This window comes from Megascapheus bottae, chromosome 23 (assembly GCF_031878675.1).
Source record: "Megascapheus bottae isolate mThoBot1 chromosome 23, mThoBot2.hap1, whole genome shotgun sequence".
Lineage (NCBI taxonomy): Eukaryota > Metazoa > Chordata > Mammalia > Rodentia > Geomyidae > Megascapheus > Megascapheus bottae.
In genome coordinates, this window is record NC_143531.1 from 27,791,257 (window position 1) to 27,812,236 (window position 20,980).

A 20,980-nucleotide genomic window follows, 5' to 3' on the forward strand; every position below is an offset into this window, starting at 1 on the left:
AATTTTTCTGGAAATTTACCCTAAAACTTTTTATTGACCACAATGTATTTATTAGTTAGTCAGAGTTCATCATGAAATTTGCATTTGAAAATCTTGTTTTTGGAATAGCTGGTAAGAGTTGGCATTTCTTCTCCACCATACTTGAGACAAAAGTGTTTTAGGTTTCGGAGATTTTAGATTGTGGAATATTTTTGTAAACACTGGAGGATTTCAGATTTCACATATTCGGATCGTGGATGCTCAGCTTGTATCAGTTTTGAAAAGGCTCATCATGGACAGCAGCAGCAGCAACAAAAATTGAAAAGTATGAAATTAGTGAAATAATAGGAATGTGTTCAACTAAAAGTAGAGGAATGAAATTAGCTTTCTATTCTATGAAATTGGTAATAGATTAGTAGAGTGCTTGTCTTGCGTATGTGAAGCCCTCAAATATTGGAAAGAATTTTTATTTGAAAATATTGAAAAATTACCCTTCAAAATTCATTGCAGCATTAATTCTAAGTTTATATATCAGTTTGAGTTGAAAAACTGAGTGCTGGTGGCTAATGCTTGTGATCCTAATTACTCAGAAGGCTGAGCTCTAAGGTTCTTGGTTCAGAGGCAGCCAGGGCAGAAAAGTCTGAGAGACTGGCTCCAGTTAATCAGCAAATAGGCTGGATGTGAGGAGTGACTGTGAAGTGGGTAGAGTGCCAGAGAAAAAGCTGAGTGAGCGTGTAAGGTCCTGAGTGCAATCCCTACACACACACACCCACACGCACACAGGCTCGCGCAAACACAGAAAATGCCAGAGTAGAAAAACAAGTAGGTTAGCATAGTTCCAACATAAAGCAGTTTTCTTTAGAAGCAAATTTGATTGTAGAGAAGAACAAGTAGCAGGATGTTCTTGACATATTGAAAATATTTATTTCTCATGTAAATCTGTAGTTTTAAGTGTTCAAAAATTCAAAGAAGTTATATGTGGTGGTACACACCTCAAATCTCCGCTGGAGTGTGATTTCCAGGCCACCATAGACTATATAGACATACTGTTTGAGAAAACACCCCATCCCCCCAATAAAGGGGGGCAGCAAAGAAATATTTTCAAGAGCTTAAATAATTCTACAGGGCTGGGTACTGGTGTGATCATGCAGTCCTAAGATGCACAAAGCCGAGTTTAAATCCAATACTACTTAACAAAATTTTCTTAATGTGTAAGTAGACAAATATTGTATTTTAGGAATATAATTATACAGTTTTTCATCTATACACTGATGTTTATGTTATGGAGCTAAAACTTAAACGTAAGAATTTTGTAATTTTTTTCTTCTCAGTCAGCTGTGGGGCTTGAACTTGGGGCCTGGGCACTGTCTCTGAGCCTTCTTTGTACTCAAGGCTAGAGCTTTGCCACTTGGGATTTTTGAGTGGATAAGAGTGTGAGGGGGAGGAGGGGAGTTTCCTGCCCTGGCTGGCTTCGAACTGCCATCGTCAGATCTCAGCCGCCTCTTGAGCAGCTAGGACTACAGGCAGGAGCCACCAGTCCCCAGCTGCATGTACTTTGTGTTATGGAGAAGATGGACAGGGGTTGCCATGCCGCTCAGTGATAGAGCACCTGCGTAGTGTGTACTAAGTGTCTGCAAACCCAGCACCACCAAAAGAAATGGAAAGCAAAAGGCGATTCATTAACATTTTTCCTGAAAAGCTATCTTCACAAAATACATCTACATAAGTATTTGGGTTTATTTAAAATATATTAGTGCCATACAGTTTTCTTCATTTAAATATTTGAGGATTTACAGTCTCAAAAATCTTTTTCTCCATAATTTGACTGCAAAGGAGTTTTCTGTCCAAAAAAAAAGTTTGAGAAAATTTGACTTGCAGTGTTCTAAGGTCACTGTTGTATATGTCCAAGGTGGCTTTTTAGTACTTGTAATGTCGGTGTAGCCAAGAGAGTGGAGTTTTTTTCTTTCTTTGGTATGTGTAGGTGTGACTTGAACTCAGGGTTTAGGTGCTGTCTGCTCAAGTCTAGCGCTCTGACTCTTGAGCCACAGCTCTACCTCAAGATTTTTTTAGTAGTTAATCAGAAGTAAGACTCTCATGAACTCTTCTGCCCTGAGGGTGGCTTTGGAGTGCGGTTTTCAGACCTCTTGTTCTCCTGAGGAGTGTGAGCCTCTTTCTTTTATCCGTTACATGATGAGATGGCAAGATTTTGGGTACTGGATTAAAGAGAAGGTATTTCTTTTTCTTTTTTTTACTTTCATACTTTTAAAAATGTATCTACTGAGAAATAGAACACTGCATGAAGTTTATTGACTTAGAAAATAATTTTGTTGGGCAGGGAGTGTGGCCTAGTAGTAGAGTGCTTGCCTAATAAGCATGAAGCCCTCCCTGGGTGAAAGTGGTGCTGTGGTTCAAGTGGTAGAGCATTAACCTTGAGAAAGCTCAAGGACAGTGCCCATTTTACAGTTTAAAATATCTCTGTATTAATTGAAGATTAAGGGAGAAGAAAGAGTACTCTTTTTTAGTGTTTTTTTCAATTAAAGAGTTTATTAACATTGATTTTTATATCATATTTCAATTGTCTTGTTTAACAAACAAGTAGACTTAATTTTGTTGTCCATTTGTGTATAGTCTTGAGGCTTATCACTGGAGGATAAACCGAGGTAAATGGGTTTAGCTATTGATTGGTGAACTTGAAATCTTGGTGTATGGTATATTATCTAATGAAGTGTTTTTTCACTCCCCCCATTGCTTCCAAACTAAATTACTAGTAAATTTTATTTTTGACTTGAGAACATTGTTGAAGACCAGATCTCTTGCCAGCAGCCTCTTAAGCAAAGCTGTGAGGTATGCCTCTGTCAGACTTAATTACCAAGTTTGGTATTTTGTAACAGCTGTTAAGTGAATCAAGAATAGTCTAGCCTGCAAACACTACAAACACTAGTTGATGAGAAAGATATTTTGAAATGGAACAAACATTTTTGCCAATAGTAAATTAAGATATAAGCAAAGGCCCTATGATTAACATTAAGAGTATAGAATTTATTGATGTATTTCCTGTTTCAAGGAGTATTGCCTAGCAATGCCAAATAGCTACTTTTAGGCTTGTTTCTTTTTCTAAAATAGTTTGGTCTTCCACATTTTTTTTTTTTTTTTTTTTTTTGCCAGCCCTGGGCTTAAGCTCAGGGCCTGAGCACTGTCCTTGGATTTTTCTCAAGGCTAGAGCTTTACCACTTGAGCCTTAGCACCACTTCTGGCTTTTTCTAAGTATGTGGTACCGAGGAATCGAACCCCGGGTCTTCATGCATGCTAGGCAAGCACTCTACCACTAGGCCAAGCTCCTGGCCCAATCTTCCACGTTTTTTATACATAAAGCCCTTCAGCTCAAGGCTACCGCCCTACCCCTTGAGTCACAGTCCCACTTCCCATTAGTGGTTAATTGGAGATAAAAGAGTCTCAGGTTCTTTAGTGCCCAGGCTGGCTTTGAATTGAGATCCTCAGATCTCAGCCTCCTGAGTAGCTAGGATTTCAGGTGTGAACCTGAAATTTTTGAAACTTAAGGAAATGAATAGAAGAATCCCATGCTTTCCCCTCTCCCCCTCCCGCCGTTGTGGGGCTTGAATTCAGGGACTGGGCACTGTCCCTAGCTTTGAAGCTCAAGTCTAGTGCTCTACCACTTTGAACTACAGCACTACTTCTGGTTTTCTGGTGGTTAATTATAGATAAGTCTTGAAGACCTCCTGCTTGGCTGGCTTTTGAACCTCCATCCTTAGATCTTAGGTTCCTGAGTAGCTAGGATTACAGGCATGAATCCAGGTGCCCAGCTTTAAAACTTGTTTTTGTTTTGGTGGTGGTTGGGTGGTGGTGTTCATAGGGTTAAACTCTGGGCCTAGAAGCTGGTCCTAGGCTTTTTTGCTCTAGGCTGCTGTTCCAGCACTCTGAGACACTTCTGAAGAAAAATTTCCCTTATTGAAAGTTTCTTCTTAGTTGCGTCATAACTCAAATGGTAGAAAAGAAGGCCTTGAGTTCAAACTGATATCATCCCTCTTCCCCAGTTCTGCTTATATAAGTTCAAATAAAAATGTAGGAAGATACTATCCACTTTTTACAAAATAGGTATTCATAGGTGTTTTTTCTTTACTTTTTTTTTTTTGGTGAGTCATGGGGCTTGAACTTGGCCTGGGCACTGTTCCTGAGCTCTTCAGCTCAAGGGTAGGGGTACTGCCCCACTTCACTGGTTTTCTAGAGGTTAATTGGAGATAAGAGGCTCAGGTCCTTTTGTGCCCCGGCTGGTTTTGGACCTTGATCCTCAGATCTCAGCCTCTTGAGTAGCTAGGATTACAGAAAATAAGTATTCTTGTAAACCGTCATTGGTTGCATTACTATAAATCTATGTTTAGCATAGATTTGCTAAATAAAAATGACAAGTCATGTGCTCTCTGAATCCTTAAAGTAGGATTACAGTTCCATAAGTCAGTTTATGAGTACCATGGTCCTTGTTCAGTGTCAGCTTTGTTCCCCATGTCTACTCTCCCATCTCTCCCCTGAAGTTACATAATTTACATTGATTATACTGACTGCATTTGATCACCTTCCTCCCTCAAGTTGTATGTCTCCCTGCTCTCTGAAATTAGAGAATCCATTCATGCTGGTATCTCAGATTTGTGGCACAGGGCAACCACTCACTCATATTAGATCTTTAGTTGATAATTCATGAAGGATTTGTAGGTATTTCTTCATCCTTATTTGAAGGTATGAGCAAGTATAAGTAAAATATTTAGAGGATGTAATGTTATAATTTTAGGGGGGAGGGAAAATTAGAAGTCAGAAAAAACACTTAAAAATAATATGTATTAACATAAAACCATGTTTTTGAAGATATACCTCACACTACTTAAGAATTTAGGACACAATATATAATGGGGCAGATTTTTTTTTCCTCTCTGGTAAAGTTTTACTTCTGCATAGTTATTGAACACATGAAACTCTGTTCTTTTGTAGTAAGGTTGTTAAGGTATGTCTTAGTACAGTTAGGAAAAGAATCACTTTATCCAGTATTGCTATTAATAGCACCTAAGACAGCAACTGAATTGCAGCACCGAGCAGACTTTTAACGAGAATGGGTCCTACATTCAGTTTTAAAACTTTGAAGACCAGAGAATGCTTTCCATTTGCATGTGGATATTGTTGGGAGGCACTTGGAAAATACTTGAGGATGGTGGTAATGTGTTTGATTGAATACTAGGTTTTAAAAGTTGAGTTAGAAGGGCTGATTTCTGAAGCTTCAGTGGAGCTGCAGATAAGAGTAAGCAGGGTCACCTAAAGATAGATTTACTTAGAGGTTTGGCTGCCTGTCTGGAACCAGTTAGCCTTGAGCAGATTTCCATAAATGGAAAGAGCAACTGGAGAGACTAGTACCTTGGTTAGGAGTGTGGATAGGCAGCAGGTGGTACAGCGGTCCCTGGAGTTTTGAATGCTCTCAATGACGGGTGAAGGCTGAAGCTTTAGCATGTGGTGGATTTTAAGACTTCTGTGAGCATTATTTTATTCAAAGAACAGTTTTACTTCAGTGCAACTTGGAAATTTATAATTTATGAAATTTTATAAACATTTACTTTTAATTTCTTTAAGGGTCCATCTTGATAAAAAATTTATTAGATTAGAAATGTATGTATTAGTTAGAACTTCTGAAATAATTATTCAGTAATATAAATCACAATGTAAAAGTAATATCATCAGTATGTTTTTGACTTACCACTTTTCCTGTAAGATCAGTGGATTATCCTAAAAACAAAATACATATTTGGGGTAGGGCACTTGCTCAGTGTGTTTCAGGCCCTGGGCCTACCCTCAGCAGAGGGCTCCTCCCCCCAATAAAAATCTTCATTAGGAAAGAAACTCACCATTTATCGACTTCTTATTTTATGCCAAGCCTTATGCTAATTTGTTTTTTATGGGAATCATTTTTACAGCTAATTTGAGGTAAGTATTATATTCTGTGAAAGAGGCTTGTCTCAGTGGCAGAGACTAGAAACCAAGCTGTTGGACTTGAAAGTACAAACCGCAGCTCGCATGTTTTATTGTTGATTGTACTTGCAGCAAAGCAGAAAGAAAACGCAAAAAGAAAGATATGAGGGCAGTAGAACTAGCAAAGACCTAATGGAATGAAAAATACTCCATTAAAAGCAGGTAAACCCAGCAAAAGCAAAGGTTCTGACAAGACCAAGGTTATTGTGAAGAAAATTCCTAAATTCTGCTGCTGATGCCATGCCTAGAGTTTAAGAGTGTAAGAATTGAGGTATTTAACATATTAACTTAGAAATAAGTATTTCTGCCGGCACGGTGGCTCATGCCTGTAATCCTAACTACTCAGAAGACAGATCTGAGGAAAACTACTCAGAAGACAGATCTGAGGATCTCAGTTCAAAGCCAGCCCAGGCACTAAAGACCTTGAGACACTTAGCCAGTCCGCTAGAAAATGGGAAGTGGGGCTGTGGCTCCAGGGGGTAGGGCGGTAGCCTTGAGATAAAGAGCACAGGGACAGCCGCCCTGGCCTAGAGTATTTCTGACTAAATCTTCTAGGTAGGGATTTCACTATCTCTGTTTACTGAATGGTAGTAAATCAAAATAGACAATTCAACTCCCAGGGCTATTAATCTACAGCCACCCTCTTGCTCCTTGCCCCCAGTTAGTTTTGGCTTAAAATTGTTGCAGGGTTTGAATTTCAAGGATCTTTATTTTTCTTTTGATTATGATTTAGAAAATTCTCGTTAATTTCTATTTAGCTTCACCATGTTTTCTTTTGCTAGAGGGTTTCTCTAGGTGGTCTATGCTGACGTCAAACTAAACCCTCCAGTGATAATTTTCCCATTGTCAAGATTATAGGAGTACACCACTGTGCTCTGTTCATTGTTTTTTTTTAAATCAACAATCATTTTTTTTTGGGGGGGGGGAGACTGGGTGCTATTCCAGAGTTCTTCAGCTCATGACTTACCTCCCTTACCCCTAAAGCCACAGCTCCACATCCAGTTTTCTAGTGGTTAATTAGAATAGTCTCACAGACTTTTTATTGCTGGGCTGGCACTAAACTGTGATCCTTAGATCTCAGCCTTCTGAGTAGCTAGGATTATAGGCTTGCACCACCCGCACCTGGCTTAGAAATAATTTTATTGTTGATATTTGAAAAGTTCCAAACTTTTTTCTCATGTAAAACTTGAGGTTTTTGTATTTTTTGTCATTTATAAGTTTTGTAAATTAGAGTGATGATGATTATTGTGAAAGTAAAAATGTGTTTGTGCCACAGTACTGTGAAATATATGTAATTACTTAATAAAGAAATCTTGGGAGAAAAAAATGGTTTTTATTAATAAATTTTAAGTTAATTTCAATACCTGTTAGAGTGATGTAAGGACCTATAGAGTTATATATAGAAGTTAATTTATATTTAAGTAATTGTTTTTGGTTATAGTACTGTGCTTCATTCATTTTTAATTGAGTAATTATTTTCTCCCCCAGTGGAAGCGTCAGTCCACAGCAATAATGCACACTGTACAGATAAGACAATTGAAGCTGCTGAAGCGCTGCTTCATATGGAATCTCCTACCTGCTTGAGAGATTCAAGAAGTCCTGGTATGTGAACCATCCATTTTATATTAAACGTGTCATATTATCATATCTTGCAATTCAGCCTAAGCTAGTCTGAAACTCCCTCTGAGCTCATGCTGGCCTAGAATTTAGGATCCTCCTGCTTCAGCCTCCAGGGATTAGAAAACTTTTTTTAAAAATTGGGCTTCTCAAAGGTCTTCCCTTTATGAAATGAGTATGTTATGTATTAATTTTTATTTGTTAAGGTCTAGTCACAATTTAAGTATTGTAAATACTTTAATAATAAATAATACAGAAATACTCACTATAGGCATATAAATTGTTATTAAATAGTCACTTATGCTCCTGTTTCCTTCATCCTGGGTAACTTGTAAGTCTTTTCAGTCTCTAAAAGTAGGGCAGATAGTAGCTTTGCTTCCTTAACCACTGTTTGCTATTCAATGGTGAATAGGCAGTAACTTTTGGACCCATCATCCATGGTTGCATATACCAGTTTCTTCATACTCCTTTTAGCCTGTGGGTTACTCTTTTGTCTTGGTACCCTCCCTGTCATTTTTTTTTTTTTTTGGCCAGTCCTGGGCTTAAGCTCAGGGCCTGAGCACTGTCCTTGGATTTTTCTCAAGGCTAGAACTCTACCACTCGAGCCTCAGCACCACTTCTGGGTTTTTCTATGTATGTGGTATCAAGGAATCGAACCCTGGTCTTCGTGCATGCTAGGCAAGCACACTACCACTAAGCCAAACTCCTGGCCCCGGTCTCCCCGTCATTTTTTATTGTCAGGATAATATATAGAGGGGTTACAAGTCACATTCGTCATGTGGTAGGTACATTCTCACACATTGATACCCCTTCTCATGTTTTTGTTCCCAATCATTTCCCCTCCCTCTTACCCCCTCCCAATCATTTTATTTCCCCTCTTGGTCCCCCCCCCCTTTTTTTTTTTTGCCAGTCCCATGGCTTGAATTCAGGGTCTGAGCAATGTCCTTGGCTTTCTCAGAGCAAGAACTTTACCTACTACTTGAGCCACAGCACCATTTCTGGCTTTTTCTATGTATATGGTACCAAGGACATGAAGCTGGGTCTTCATGCATGCTAGGCAAGCACTCTACCACTGGGTCACATTCCTGGCCCTGACTTTTTTTTTTTTTTTGGTGGATCATGGGGTTTGAACTTGGCTGAGGCGCTGTTCCTGAGCTCTTCAGCTCAAGTCTACCACCCTACCCTTGAGCCAAGCCCCATTTCCCATTTTCTCCAAAGTTAATTGGAGATAAAAGTCTCAGGTCCTTTTGTGCCTGTGCGTGCTGGCTTTCAACTTTGATCCTCAGGTATCAGTCTCTTAAGTAGCTAGGATGACAGGCGTGAGCCACTGCCCTCGACTCCTGACTTTTTTTTTATTTAAGAATTTATTAATGTTAATTTTTACATCATATTTCAAATGTCATGTTTAACAAACAAGTGTTCAAGAAGGGAATCTATATACAATCACTGGCACTTAGATTTTAGAACATAATTAAAATTAGGCTGAGGGTTTGTATGTCATAGATACATAATAATCTGTGTAATAAAACATTATGTCTATGTCTATAGAGTCATAAGTTTTTATGTCTATGTAATTGTGTTTGTATTTCCAATACCATGTCCATAGCATTGGGTACGCAAATATTGAGTCCTTGCTCTTGTACTGTTTGGATCTAATAGCCACATATTAAGGATACCATGCGCCTTTTGTTCCTTTGGTCTTGACTTGTCTCACTCAACATAATTCGCTTTAGATTCATCCACTTCCCTGTGAATGCCATTATTTTATCTTGTCTGTTGGCTATGTAAAATTTATATATATATATATATATATATATAAATATGTGAATATATATGTATATTACATTTTTTGTATCCATTCATCTGCAGTAGGGCATCTGGATTGTTTCCATTGCCTGGCTATTGTGAATAGTGCAGAGATAAACATAGCTGAGCAGGTGTCCTTATCATCTCCTGGTTTATGGTGTTCAGGATAGATACCCAGGAATGCTATGGCGGGATCATAGGGAAGGTCAATTTTCAGTTCTTTAAGAAACCACCACACTGCCAGAGTGGTTGAACTTGCTTACAATCCCACCAGCAGTGCAGTTGGGTTCCTTTTTTTTTTTTTTTTGCCAGCCCTGGGCTTGAGCTCAGGGCCGAGCGCTGTCCTTGGACTTTCTCAAGGCTAGAGCTCTACCACTTGAGCCACACCACCATTTCTGGCTTTTTTCTATGTATGTGGTACTGAGGAATTGAACCCAGGTCTTTGTGCACGCTAGACAAGCACTCTACTACTAGGCCAAACTCCCAGCCCCTACTTTTGGCTTTTTGATGATTAATTGAAGAAAAATATCATGAGCTTTTCTTCCCTGGCTAGCTTTGAGCCATGACGTTCAGATCTTAGTCTCCTGAGTAGTTACAGGCATACCCACCAATACCCAGCTAAGATAGAGATGGTTTTCTAATCTGTTTTGTTGTATACTTTAGACCATATTGAGAGTTCTTTTAGTATTTACAAGTATTACAAGTTTATTGAACTAGCCACATAAGAAACATTAATGGGATAGGAAATGTTAATTTTTCAACTTTTTTTTTATAGTGGAAGTGTTTGTTCCTCCTTGTGTATCAACTCCAGAGTTTATCCATGCTGCTATGAGGCCAGATGTCATTACAGAAACTGTAGTGGAGGTATCAACGGAAGAGTCTGAGCCGATGGATACCTCTCCAATTCCCACATCTCCAGACAGCCTTGAACCAATGAAAAAGAAAAAAGGTGGAGTATATTCATAAATTACTGAGAAGGCAGACAAATGATTTTCTGATGCCTTCTCCCCCCCCCCATTAAGGGACATGGGTAGTAACAACAAATTAAGGTCTTTTTATTTAGAGCTTCAATGTATTAATACTGCTTAAAGAGTGTTTGAGTCTTGCAGTCTCTTCCCTAAAAATGATCCTTTTTGGAACAGGTACTGGTCATGTAGCAGACTGTCAAGAGAGTAAGAGACTCCCTGCACATTTGTTGTACTTTTTTAATTTTTGAGCTACACATAGTTAGCAACTCTTAAAAACCTTTTGGTTTTTTTTTTGGTCCGTTGTGAGATAGGAACTCTGGGCCTGGGCCGCTATCCCTAAGCTTTTCAGCTCAAGACTAGTAATCTACCACTTAGTGAAAGCATCACTTCTGGTTTTCTGGTCCTTAGCTGGAGATAATAGTCTCACTGACTTTTGTGCCCAGGCTGGGTTTCACCTGCGATCCTCAGCCTTCTGAGCAGCTAGGATTACAGGCATGAGCCACCAGTGTCCAGCTGAATTGTCTTTTGCCTCAGCTTCCTGAGTGCTGGAATCACAGGCCAGCCTGGCTACTTTTCAGAATCCTGTAGTGTCATCTGCCTTCTGTGTGACCCCTTACCTCAGCCCCCAGAGTCGCCAGGACTACAGGCCGAAGCCGCCTTAATTCCACTGTCTTTACTATCTCTTTCATTACGGTTTAGAGTGGAAACCATCGTAAGGCAGCTGAAAGCATAGCTCAGTGATATAGGGCTTGCTTAGCATTGTGCAAGGCCCTGTTCAGCCTCCAGTACCATTAAAAAGAAAAGTGAAAGGAGGATGAAATGCCTTCTTCCATGTAATAGACACAGGAATTAATATGTGGTTTCCTCTTGTAAAGGTTTGAAAACAACTAGATACATTTAAATAGTCTTATTTACTTACTATCTTTTGAAATTTTTGTCATAAAGAACTTAAATTAAGCACTAAAAGAATGAAAAAATTAAGCACTAAAAGGATAAATAAATGGGCAAATGCATTGGACAGCTTTCAAAAGAAGTATAAATGGCTAATGGGGCTCTCTTTGAATTTTTTCTTCTCCACTCAAGGGTGTAGCTATACCATTTGAGCCACAACTCCAGTTCTTGGTTATTGCTGGTTAATTGGAGATGTGTCTTTATCTGAACTTTAATCTTCACATCTCTGAGGTTGTTGATTTTGGACAGAGTAACATTCGGTTCTTTCTGGTTTCTCCTCCCCCCCCCCCCCCAGTGGGTTACCAGTGTGACTCAAACTCATTATCTGATGCTTTATGCCTATTGGCAGGCACCCTACCACATGACCCACACCTCTAATCCCAAGTGAAGTAAATTTGGGGTTGGGCTCCTTTGTGGATGTCCTTTCTACGTGTTGGCATCAGTGGGGGCAGAAGCAGCTCTGGGAAGGGAGGGTTGTGGCTGTTAACTCCATTAGTGTGCTCACGTGCACTGTGACTCTCCAGGTGAGGATAGCCTTCAGTACTTGGGTTTTGGTGTTGATTCTGGGGCTTGAACTTGGAACTTGATTGGGCTGTCCTTGAGCTTTGTTGGCTCAAAGTTATCACTCTACCACTTGAGCCACAGCTCCACATCGGGCTTTTGGTGTTTAATTACAGATGAGAGTCTCATGGACTTTGCTGTCTGGGATGGCTTCAAATTGCAATCCTTAGATCTGTCTCCTGAGGGGCTAGGATTCAGAGTGTGAGCCACCAGTGCCTGGCTACCATTCTGTATTTTTTTTTTTTTTGCCAGTCCTGGGCTTGAGCTCAGGGCCTGAGCACTGTCCTTGGACTTTCTCAAGGCTAGAGCTGTACCACTTGAGCCTCAGCACCACTTCTGGCTTTTTTCTATGTATGTGGTACTGAGGAATCGAACCCGGGTCTTCATGCATGCTAGGCAAGCACTTTAACCACTAGGCCAAACTCCCGGCCCTACCATTCTGTATTTTAAAAGTCTGTTTCACTGTAGAACCCTCTTTTCTACTGAGGAATAATAATGGTTTATGAGTTTTTCAAGAAAGGCTATTTTCTAAGTAATTTAAGACATTTTAGGCTATCCTTTCACATTCTGTCTCCTTTCAAAGAGGGCATCTCTCTGGGTTTCTGTGCTGACCTTAATTGAATGAGCCCTTCAGTAGCTGTTCTACAAGCAAGCACTACTATGCTTGCCTAGCTCTTTCTCTTTTTGTTAAACATGGCTGTAGGGCCTTTCGCCTTGAATTATTAGGAGATGGTGATGATGTTGATTTTGTTACTCACTTATTTCATATATATCATATAAGTATTATTCAAGTTGAGAAATTAAGGTCAATTTTAACAAGGAAACCAGAAAACTTGATGTTCTAAATTTTGCCAAAGCAGACGTTTACAATCAGAAGTAGCAGTATGGAATCCTTGATTATTATATATTTTGTACTACGAACTTCAAACTTTTCAGTAAGTGTGGTTACTCATGCCTTTTGAGCATTTTATTTCACATATTACTGTCTCCTTTAATAAGTAATGTTACCAGAGTGCTGATTTTTTGTTTTGTGTTGTTTTTCAATATCTTTTCTAGTTGGCCGTAAACCAAAGACCCAGCAATCACCAATTCCCAATGGGTCTCCTGAGTTAGGAATCAAGAAGAAGCCCAGAGAAGGAAAAGGTAATTGAAGGCTATTTTGGGTACAAAATTGTATTTCCCAATCAGGTGGCTTTTTACACTTGTAAGAAAATTATTTCTAGTGCATGCACATGTGGGGAACTTTGTTAAAATGTGTCAGATGGTTATTTTATCATCTACAGCTTTAGCTGTACCATGGTGAGGCCAGAGGAGCAGGCCCTGCATTTACTGACATCTGTATAGATGTCACTGAATTAAAAGGAAGTTTATACCTAAGATTTGTTTGCTAATGCATATTATTTTAACATGTTCGAATCTGTATGAGACTTCGAGGCTAGATTTAACTTTCCAGCCTAAACGTTTCAGTCATGAGTGAAAACTTAAATTTTTGCTGAATTATGTATATCCTCAGTAAAAAATAAAAACTGCATCAAGCTTTTCCATTTTGTGCTTTCTTGAAGTCCAGTAAACCTACAAAAGAGAGTAAATATTTAGTTAGGTCAGAAAGCTCTACTTAACATTGAGTACTTTCTCAGAGACAGATGATTGCATTTGACATAGACTTCAGATTTTTTTTTGGAGCACCTTCCTTGGGCTTTCTCAAGGCTAGCGCTCTACCACTTGAGCCACAGCACCACTTGTGCCTTTTTCTTTGTATGTGGTATTGAAGAATTAAACCCAGGTCTTTGTGCGTGCTAGTCAGGCACTACCACTAGGCCAAACTCTAGCCTGACTTCAGATATTTTTATGTGCTTGTCTCTCTTTGGTCATTTCTCATTTCTAATACCTTTGATTTTGTCTTTTAACATTTATGGGAAACTTTACAAAATAGCATAGTACTAGCAAAGCTGAATTGTAAAGTGAAGATGGCAGTTAATTCTAGTCAAGCCTGGATTCAAAATCTTCCATTGCAAATAATGCTGACAAAGCTTCCTTTTCTGAGTTTTTTCCTTTTTTTTTTTCCTCAGCCCGCTGAGTAACTAGTATTAATAGTCTTGAGCCACCTTGAGCCACTGATACTGGCTGTTGCTTAATATTGAGATAGGGTCTCATGTGTATTTTGCCTCAGCACCGGAGCCTGGGCTTGATTCCTGTTTAAGTTTCCCGACACAGGTTAGAAAAACAGATGTATGCCACCATGTACAACTTGCCACTGAAAAGGGAAGGGTTCTTCTAAAATTTTCCATCTGATCCTGAACCTTGATTTTTCATTCTCAACTTCTCAAGTAGACAGGATTATAGGAGTGAGCCACCAATAGGTGGCTTATATTTTGTTTTTGAGATAAACTTTCTCTGCCATTGTAAGGACTGGCCTCAAATTCTTGATCTTCTTGCCTCTACCTTGCAGGTAGTTGAAACTACATGCATAAACAACATGTGACTCAAGGTTAATATATATAAATATTTTTTTTATTAACTTATATTTACTTGTAGATGGGGAGCCAGGATTTCATAGTTACATTTACCCTGGCACTCTACTACTTGACCCACAGCTCCAGTTCTAGCTTTTTGCTGGTTAAGTGGAAATAAACATCTCATAGGCTTTTCTTCCCTTTGGCTAAATTTGAACCTCAGATCTCAGAGGCATCCTAAGTACCTAGGATTGCAGATGTGGTCCACAAGCACCCAGCAACTGTCTTTAACCAAATATTTTCATAGACAGTGAAATTTTTTTTTTTTTTGGTCAGTCATGGAGCTCTGAACTCTGGCCTGAGCGCTATCCCTGAGCTCTTCAGCTCAAGGATTATAGGTGTGAGCCACTGGGCTTGGCAACAGTGAAATTCTTGAAAGGCAGTATTACCTTTCTTCACTACAGACAAAGTAGAAAGAGATTAGGAATGTAGAGAAAAATCTGTTTATAGAGGACATAGATTTTATTGCTATTTTTATATGTATTTACTAGCAGTCCAAAAGAAAATGGTAAATTTGCTTCAAGGATAGAAGGAAGTTTGTACCACCATAGAAGACATAGACCTCAGAGTTTGATTCTAGCAGATCAAAAGTATATGCCAGAATGTTTCACACATTGCATTGCATATTGCTTTACTATATTATTAAAACTCAGTACTTGTAGATAAGCTTCATGTTGAATTTGGGCTTAAAGTATAATAAAGGTCCAGCTGGGCGCTGGTGGCTATAATTCTAGCTACTCAAGGGATTGAGATCTGAGGATCTCGGTTTAAAGCCATCCCAGGCACTAAACTCCATGAGACTTTTATCTCCAATTAACTTCCAGAAAACTTGAAGTGGTGCTGTGGTTCCAGTGGCAAGGTAGTAGTCTTGAGCTGAGTAGCTCAGGTACAGTGCCTAAGCCCAGAGTTCAAGCCCCATAACTGATTACAAAAAAAAAAAAGTATAATAAAGGTCCAAAGTAATTTAGTTTAGTTCATGTCTGTGATTATAAATGTGTTTGTATTTAATCAATGCTAACTTTGTACTATGTATTGTACCTTCACCTTAAAAGAACTCAGTTAGAAGGAGGCAGTACCTTCTACTAAACTCAAGACCTCTATTAGTATGTTATTTAGAAACATAGATAAAAACTAGGAAATAAGTATAATGAGGATTTTTATTTAAAAAAAGCTGCTTTTAAATTATGTCAACAAGTTTTAAAGTAATAACATACCCGTTGTTTTTAAAGGAAACACGACCTATCTATGGGAGTTTCTTTTAGATCTACTTCAAGATAAAAATACTTGTCCCCGGTATATTAAGTGGACTCAAAGAGAAAAAGGCATCTTTAAGCTTGTGGACTCAAAGGCAGTGTCCAAACTCTGGGGGAAGCATAAGAACAAGCCAGACATGAACTACGAGACCATGGGACGGGCCTTGAGGTAAGGCCACCGTGAGCAGGTTCCTAATGAAAATTATGTTGTTCTTTTTTTATTATTATTTTTAATTTTAATTTTTGTCAGTCCTGGGGCTTGAACTCAGGGCCTGAACACTGTGCATAGACTTTCTCAAGGCCAGAGCTCTACCACTTGAGCCACAGCACCACTTCTGTCTTTTTTCTATATATGTGGTACCAAGGAATCAAACCCGGGTCTTCATGCATGCTAGGAAAGCACTCTATCACTAGGCCAAACTCCTGGCCCATACGTAGCTCTTTATATTGTCTAGTAGCTAGTGAAAGAAGTGTGACTACAATTTCACCATCACTGAAAAGTGTGTTTTGTTTTGTTTTTTTTTGCTAGTCCTGGGGCTTGAATTCAGGGCCTGGGCAGTATCTTGGCTAGTGCTCAAGAGCTCAGGGACAGAGCTCAGGCCCAGAGTTCAAGCCCATGACAACTCCCCCCCCCCCAATAAATAAATAAAGCACTGGGCTTGATTCCTTGGTATTACATACACAGAAAAAGCTGGAAGTGGTGCTGTGGCTCAAGTGGCAGGGTGTTAGCCTTGACCAAAAAATGCTCAAGGACAGTGCCAAGGCCTTGAGTTTAAGCCCAAGACTGGAGGAAAAGAGAAAGAAAAAAAAGAATTCCTATGAATGTTATAAATGAATTTATCTTGATAGGAAAAACAATCTTTCAAGTTTTGTCAGTTGGGAAAATACTTAACTTTCGTTGTTGTGGACCTGGCCGAGGTATTTGCACACAGGGTTTCATGTATTCACAGATTTCAATAAAACGTTCTGTCTGTACATTGTTTCCTATTAGAAAGGGAATAAAGTGTGTGTATCGTGGTGTGTTCCTATAACTCCAACACTTGGGATGTTGGCAGGAGGATTTCAAATGGGGCTGGCCTGGGCAACATAGTGAGGCTGTCTTAAAAGCCAACCCAGTGAAGAGAATCAACATTAGCTACTTGACTTTTACATATTCTTAAGTCATGAGGCATATGACACTCCATTCCAGCTTCATTGCTATGTCAGATCAGGAGCTTTTTTCAACTGTCCAAGAGCATTAAGAGCTCTTTCCTTATCTCAAACATGATAAGTCAACGTTTCTGTTAGTGTTTGACCTATATGGGCTGTGGGTGTGTGTAGAATAATACACTGGATTCATTCAGTAATTTTTTTCTCCTAGATACTACTACCAAAGGGGAATTCTTGCAAAGGTGGAAGGACAGAGACTTGTGTATCAGTTCAAAGACATGCCCAAAAATATAGTGGTCATCGATGATGACAAGAGTGAACCCTGCAATGAAGACTTAGCAGCCGCTGCTGAAGAGAAGTCACTAGAGCGAGTGTCACTGTCTGCAGAAAGTCTCCTGAAAGCAGCAGCTTCTGTTCGTGGTGGAAAGAACTCATCTGTCAACTGCTCCCGAGTAGAGAAGGGTGTGGCTGGAGTGGTGAACATGGCATCTCCCGGGCAGGACGCCTCGTCCAGATCTCCCCCCGCTGCCCCTGCACCAGCAGCCACGGCACCAAGGTAAGGGGCCGACCGTGCCGCAGAGTGGGTTCATTTGTGAGGTTTGGTTTGTGTTTTGAGACAGCTTTTTGGTAAAGCTGAAATGCTTTTCCCTCCTAAATACATTGTGGTTCACATTTTGAAAATCCTTCATCGTCAGGACTTTGAAAAGTGCTTGATCTTTTAAACGTAGATTTTGCTGTTGAAGTAGATGCTGTGATGAAGCTGAATTTTGTTTTTATGGTTTTAAAGGTAGACTTCAGTGTGTTTATAAGTGTATGTGCCGGAGTCTTTTTGCTGAAGGCTGGTGTTCTGCCACTTGAGCTACCAGCTTCCTGCTTGTTACCAGTTAATTCGAGATGAGAATCTTAAGGAATTTTGTGCCCAGGCTGGCTTTCAAATCATGCTTCTCGGATCTTAGTAGTCAGGATTTTAGATGTGAGCCATCAGTTCCTGCTTAATGTCTTTAATGTCTGCTTCTCAATGTTTGCTTCATGGTATTTTATAAGTTTCAGTTGTTATTTGTACATATATATACACACACATTTGGGAACACTAGTTTTATGTACTTTATAGCTTTTTTTTTTTTTTTATTTGGTGCGTCCTTGGGCTTGAGCTCAGGGGCTGGGTATATTCTCTGAGCTTTTCTCTCTCTTCTCCCCTCAAGGCTAGTGCTCTACCCTGTTTTCTGGTGGTTAAATTGGAGATGCATCTCACAGACTTTCCTGCCTGGGCTGGCTTCCAACCATAATGCCTCCTGAATAGCTAGGAATACAGGCGGGAGCCACTGTGGCCTGGGTCTTCTAATTCAGCATGCAATGTAATGACTGTCTTTCTTACTCACCTACCAGGACGGTTCGTGTGGCAATGCAAGTACCTGTTGTAATGACATCACTGGGTCAGAAGATTTCAACGGTGGCAGTGCAGTCAGTGAATGCAGGGGCACCACTAATAACCAGCACCAGTCCCACACCATCAGCCCCTTCCAAGGTGGTCATTCAGACAATCCCTGCTGTGATGCCAACCTCTGCTGAAAGCGGAGACAAAATTACCATGCAGCCTGCCAAAATCATCACCATCCCAGCTACTCAACTTGCACAGTGTCAACTGCAAACCAAGTCGAATCTGACTGGCTCAGGGAGCATCAACATTGTGGGAACCCCACTGGCCGTGCGAGCACTTACCCCCGTTTCCATAGCCCACGGCACACCTGTCATGCGACTCTCAGTGCCTGCTCAACAGGCTTCTGGCCAGACCCCTCCTCGGGTGATCAGTGCTGTCATAAAAGGACCAGAGGTTAAATCGGAAGCAGGGGTGAAAAAGCAAGAGCACGATGTGAAAACTTTGCAGTTGGTAGAAGACAAACCAGCAGATGGAAATAAGACAGTGACACACGTAGTAGTAGTCAGTACGCCTTCAGCCATTGCCCTTCCTGTGACTGTGAAAGCTGAAGGACTGGTGACTTGTGAGAAATGAGTGCCGCTCCGCCTTGAGCTGGATGTTAGTGCTAGTACTGACGTGGGCAGCGGCAGCAGCGAGGGAGGGAGGGAGGGCGTCGAGAAGTCAAGGGAAGACTTTAAAACGTTTTTAATGCACATAAGAAAGCAATCAGACTTACTGGAAGTAAATTGCCTATCCCATGTTTCAGTGGGTAATTAAGATGCTGACAGAAAACTGCCTCTTACAGTAGGAAACAACTGAACCCACCAATAAGAAAAAGGACTGAAAGGGACCAAGCAGCTCACTACCCTGTCCAGTTACACTAAGATTTGGAACACTAACGCCTGTAAGAGGTTGTATGGTTTTCAGTGGGAGGGGCTGGGATGGGTGATCTCCTTGTTACATAGAGCAATTCTTGATGCATTTCATATGCATACCAGCATTTATTACTGTGTTTGCACAGTACTCACTTAACTGGTGCTATGTGAAGACTCTGCTAATAATAGGTATTATAGAATGTGAATCGAAGAATGGATCCAAAAGCTTAAGAAAGAGGATAGCAAAGAAGATCTAGTGCGATTTTTATATATATATATATATATACATAGATATATATATATCATATAGCTTAAGCTGATTTAAAACAAAGGCCTTAGACTAATTTTTTTTTCCTTGAAATAAGCTAATGGCTTGTTTGTGTAAAGCTTTTTTATTAAAAGAAAAATTTTAAAAATCTTGTACCTAGCACAGTATTGTTATAGGATTTACATGTAACATTTTTATGGTAGTTTAATTCTGTCAGTTTCTTAATTGTGGACAGTGACCCGCTGGCGCTCACCTTCGCCGTACCTGGCTGTGTCCCTGCTCAGTCCTGGTGCAGTGTCAGCTTCAGTTCTCCGGTCAGTCCCTTGGAAGTTCAGGCTCAGCATGAATTTTTGTCAGGTAGTTCCTAATACCTGGTGTTTGTTTTCTTTCTCATTCTTTTATCTGCCTTTCCTTCTTTCTTCTTTCTTTCTTTTTAGTTGATGTTTAAGAGGGAAAGTACCAGTGTTCAGATTTGAACTATAATAGTTTGTATATTCAACATTTGAAGTATATTCTATTTTGTTGTACTCTTGTTTCAAAGTGTATTCAAGTAGGTTTTCTGAAATATAGATATGAAATTTATCTTGAGTTTGGTCTCTGGTGATTTTGTGTGTGTGTGTGTGTGTATGCACACGTGCCAGTGCTGGGTCTTGGGTCAGTCTGGGCCTGAGCTCTCGAGCTCTACCATTTGAGCCTCAGCACCACTTCCGGCTTTTTTCTATGGATGTGGTACAGAGGAATGGAACTCCCGGGTCTTGGTGCATGCTAGGCAGGCACTCTACCACTAGGCCAAACTCCAGGCCCCTCTGAAGCTTGGTTTTTTTTTTCACAGTTAGTCCTCTGTCTGGTGACATATTTAGTAGTACTCCAAAGCCAGTGTGGAGGATGCTGTTATAGTCACATGTCCTATTCTTCCCTTGCACTGTGTAAAGAAAAGCTACCTGTGTTCTGTGCCGTTTAAATACCTGCATATTGCTGTTTTCTTCTAGTTTCCATTATTCACTATAATGGTCTATTTGCAGAAATGAATTTACTATTTTGGTTGGTCACACTTAAGGAATTTGCATGTATAAAACACTCAGGCAGCTGGGTGTGGTGGCTCACACTTATAATCCTAGCCACTCTGGAGACTGAGATCTGGTTCAAAGCCATCCTGGGCACAAAAAGTCTGTGAGACTCCTATCTCCAATTAACCGCTAGAAAATGGGAAGTGGGGCTATGGCTTCAGGAGTAGGGCGGTAGCCTTGAGCGGAAGAGTTCAGGAACAGTGCCCAGGCCCAGACTTCAAGCCCCATGACCGACCCAAAAAGAAAAAAAAACATACAAGAAGGAAAAACCTTTCAGATGAGGCCGTTTATTTTTCCTTTCAACCCTTTTAGGGTTTTTTTTTTTTTTTTAAACCTTTTGCAGGTTAAGAAAAAGCATACATTATCTGATGTCCTATTTCCAACTATGTCATAGTATTTTAAATTTTCTGCTTTAAAGAGAAGTTGTCCGTTAGAAATTTGGATGAACTATTATTTGGGGTCTATTTTTCCATAAGCATGCTTCCTGCCTCAAGAAAGTCACTGATTTTTACCCCACTCGGTTGTTAATCTC

At 40.0% G+C, this 20,980-nt stretch overlaps 1 protein-coding gene across 9 annotated transcripts in view; it reads left to right on the forward strand.

Annotated features, from left to right (window-relative positions):
• Positions 1 to 19,963, forward strand: part of Elf2 (E74 like ETS transcription factor 2) — a 60,010-nt gene extending 40,047 nt beyond the window's left edge. For 7 of the 9 annotated variants that reach the window (XM_090356936.1, XM_090356935.1, XM_090356937.1 and 4 more), the window contains 6 exons: positions 7,492 to 7,605; positions 10,202 to 10,375; positions 12,963 to 13,049; positions 15,649 to 15,841; positions 17,033 to 17,377; positions 18,208 to 19,963. In XM_090356936.1, the coding sequence (XP_090213062.1) occupies positions 7,492 to 7,605; positions 10,202 to 10,375; positions 12,963 to 13,049; positions 15,649 to 15,841; positions 17,033 to 17,377; positions 18,208 to 18,832 (1,538 nt within the window). In that variant the 3' untranslated portion in view covers positions 18,833 to 19,963. The remainder of the gene's footprint in view (positions 1 to 7,491; positions 7,606 to 10,201; positions 10,376 to 12,962; positions 13,050 to 15,648; positions 15,842 to 17,032; positions 17,378 to 18,207) is intronic. The other 2 variants (XM_090356938.1, XM_090356940.1) reach the window with 1 other exon arrangement.
• Positions 19,964 to 20,980: the final 1,017 nt, after the last annotated feature.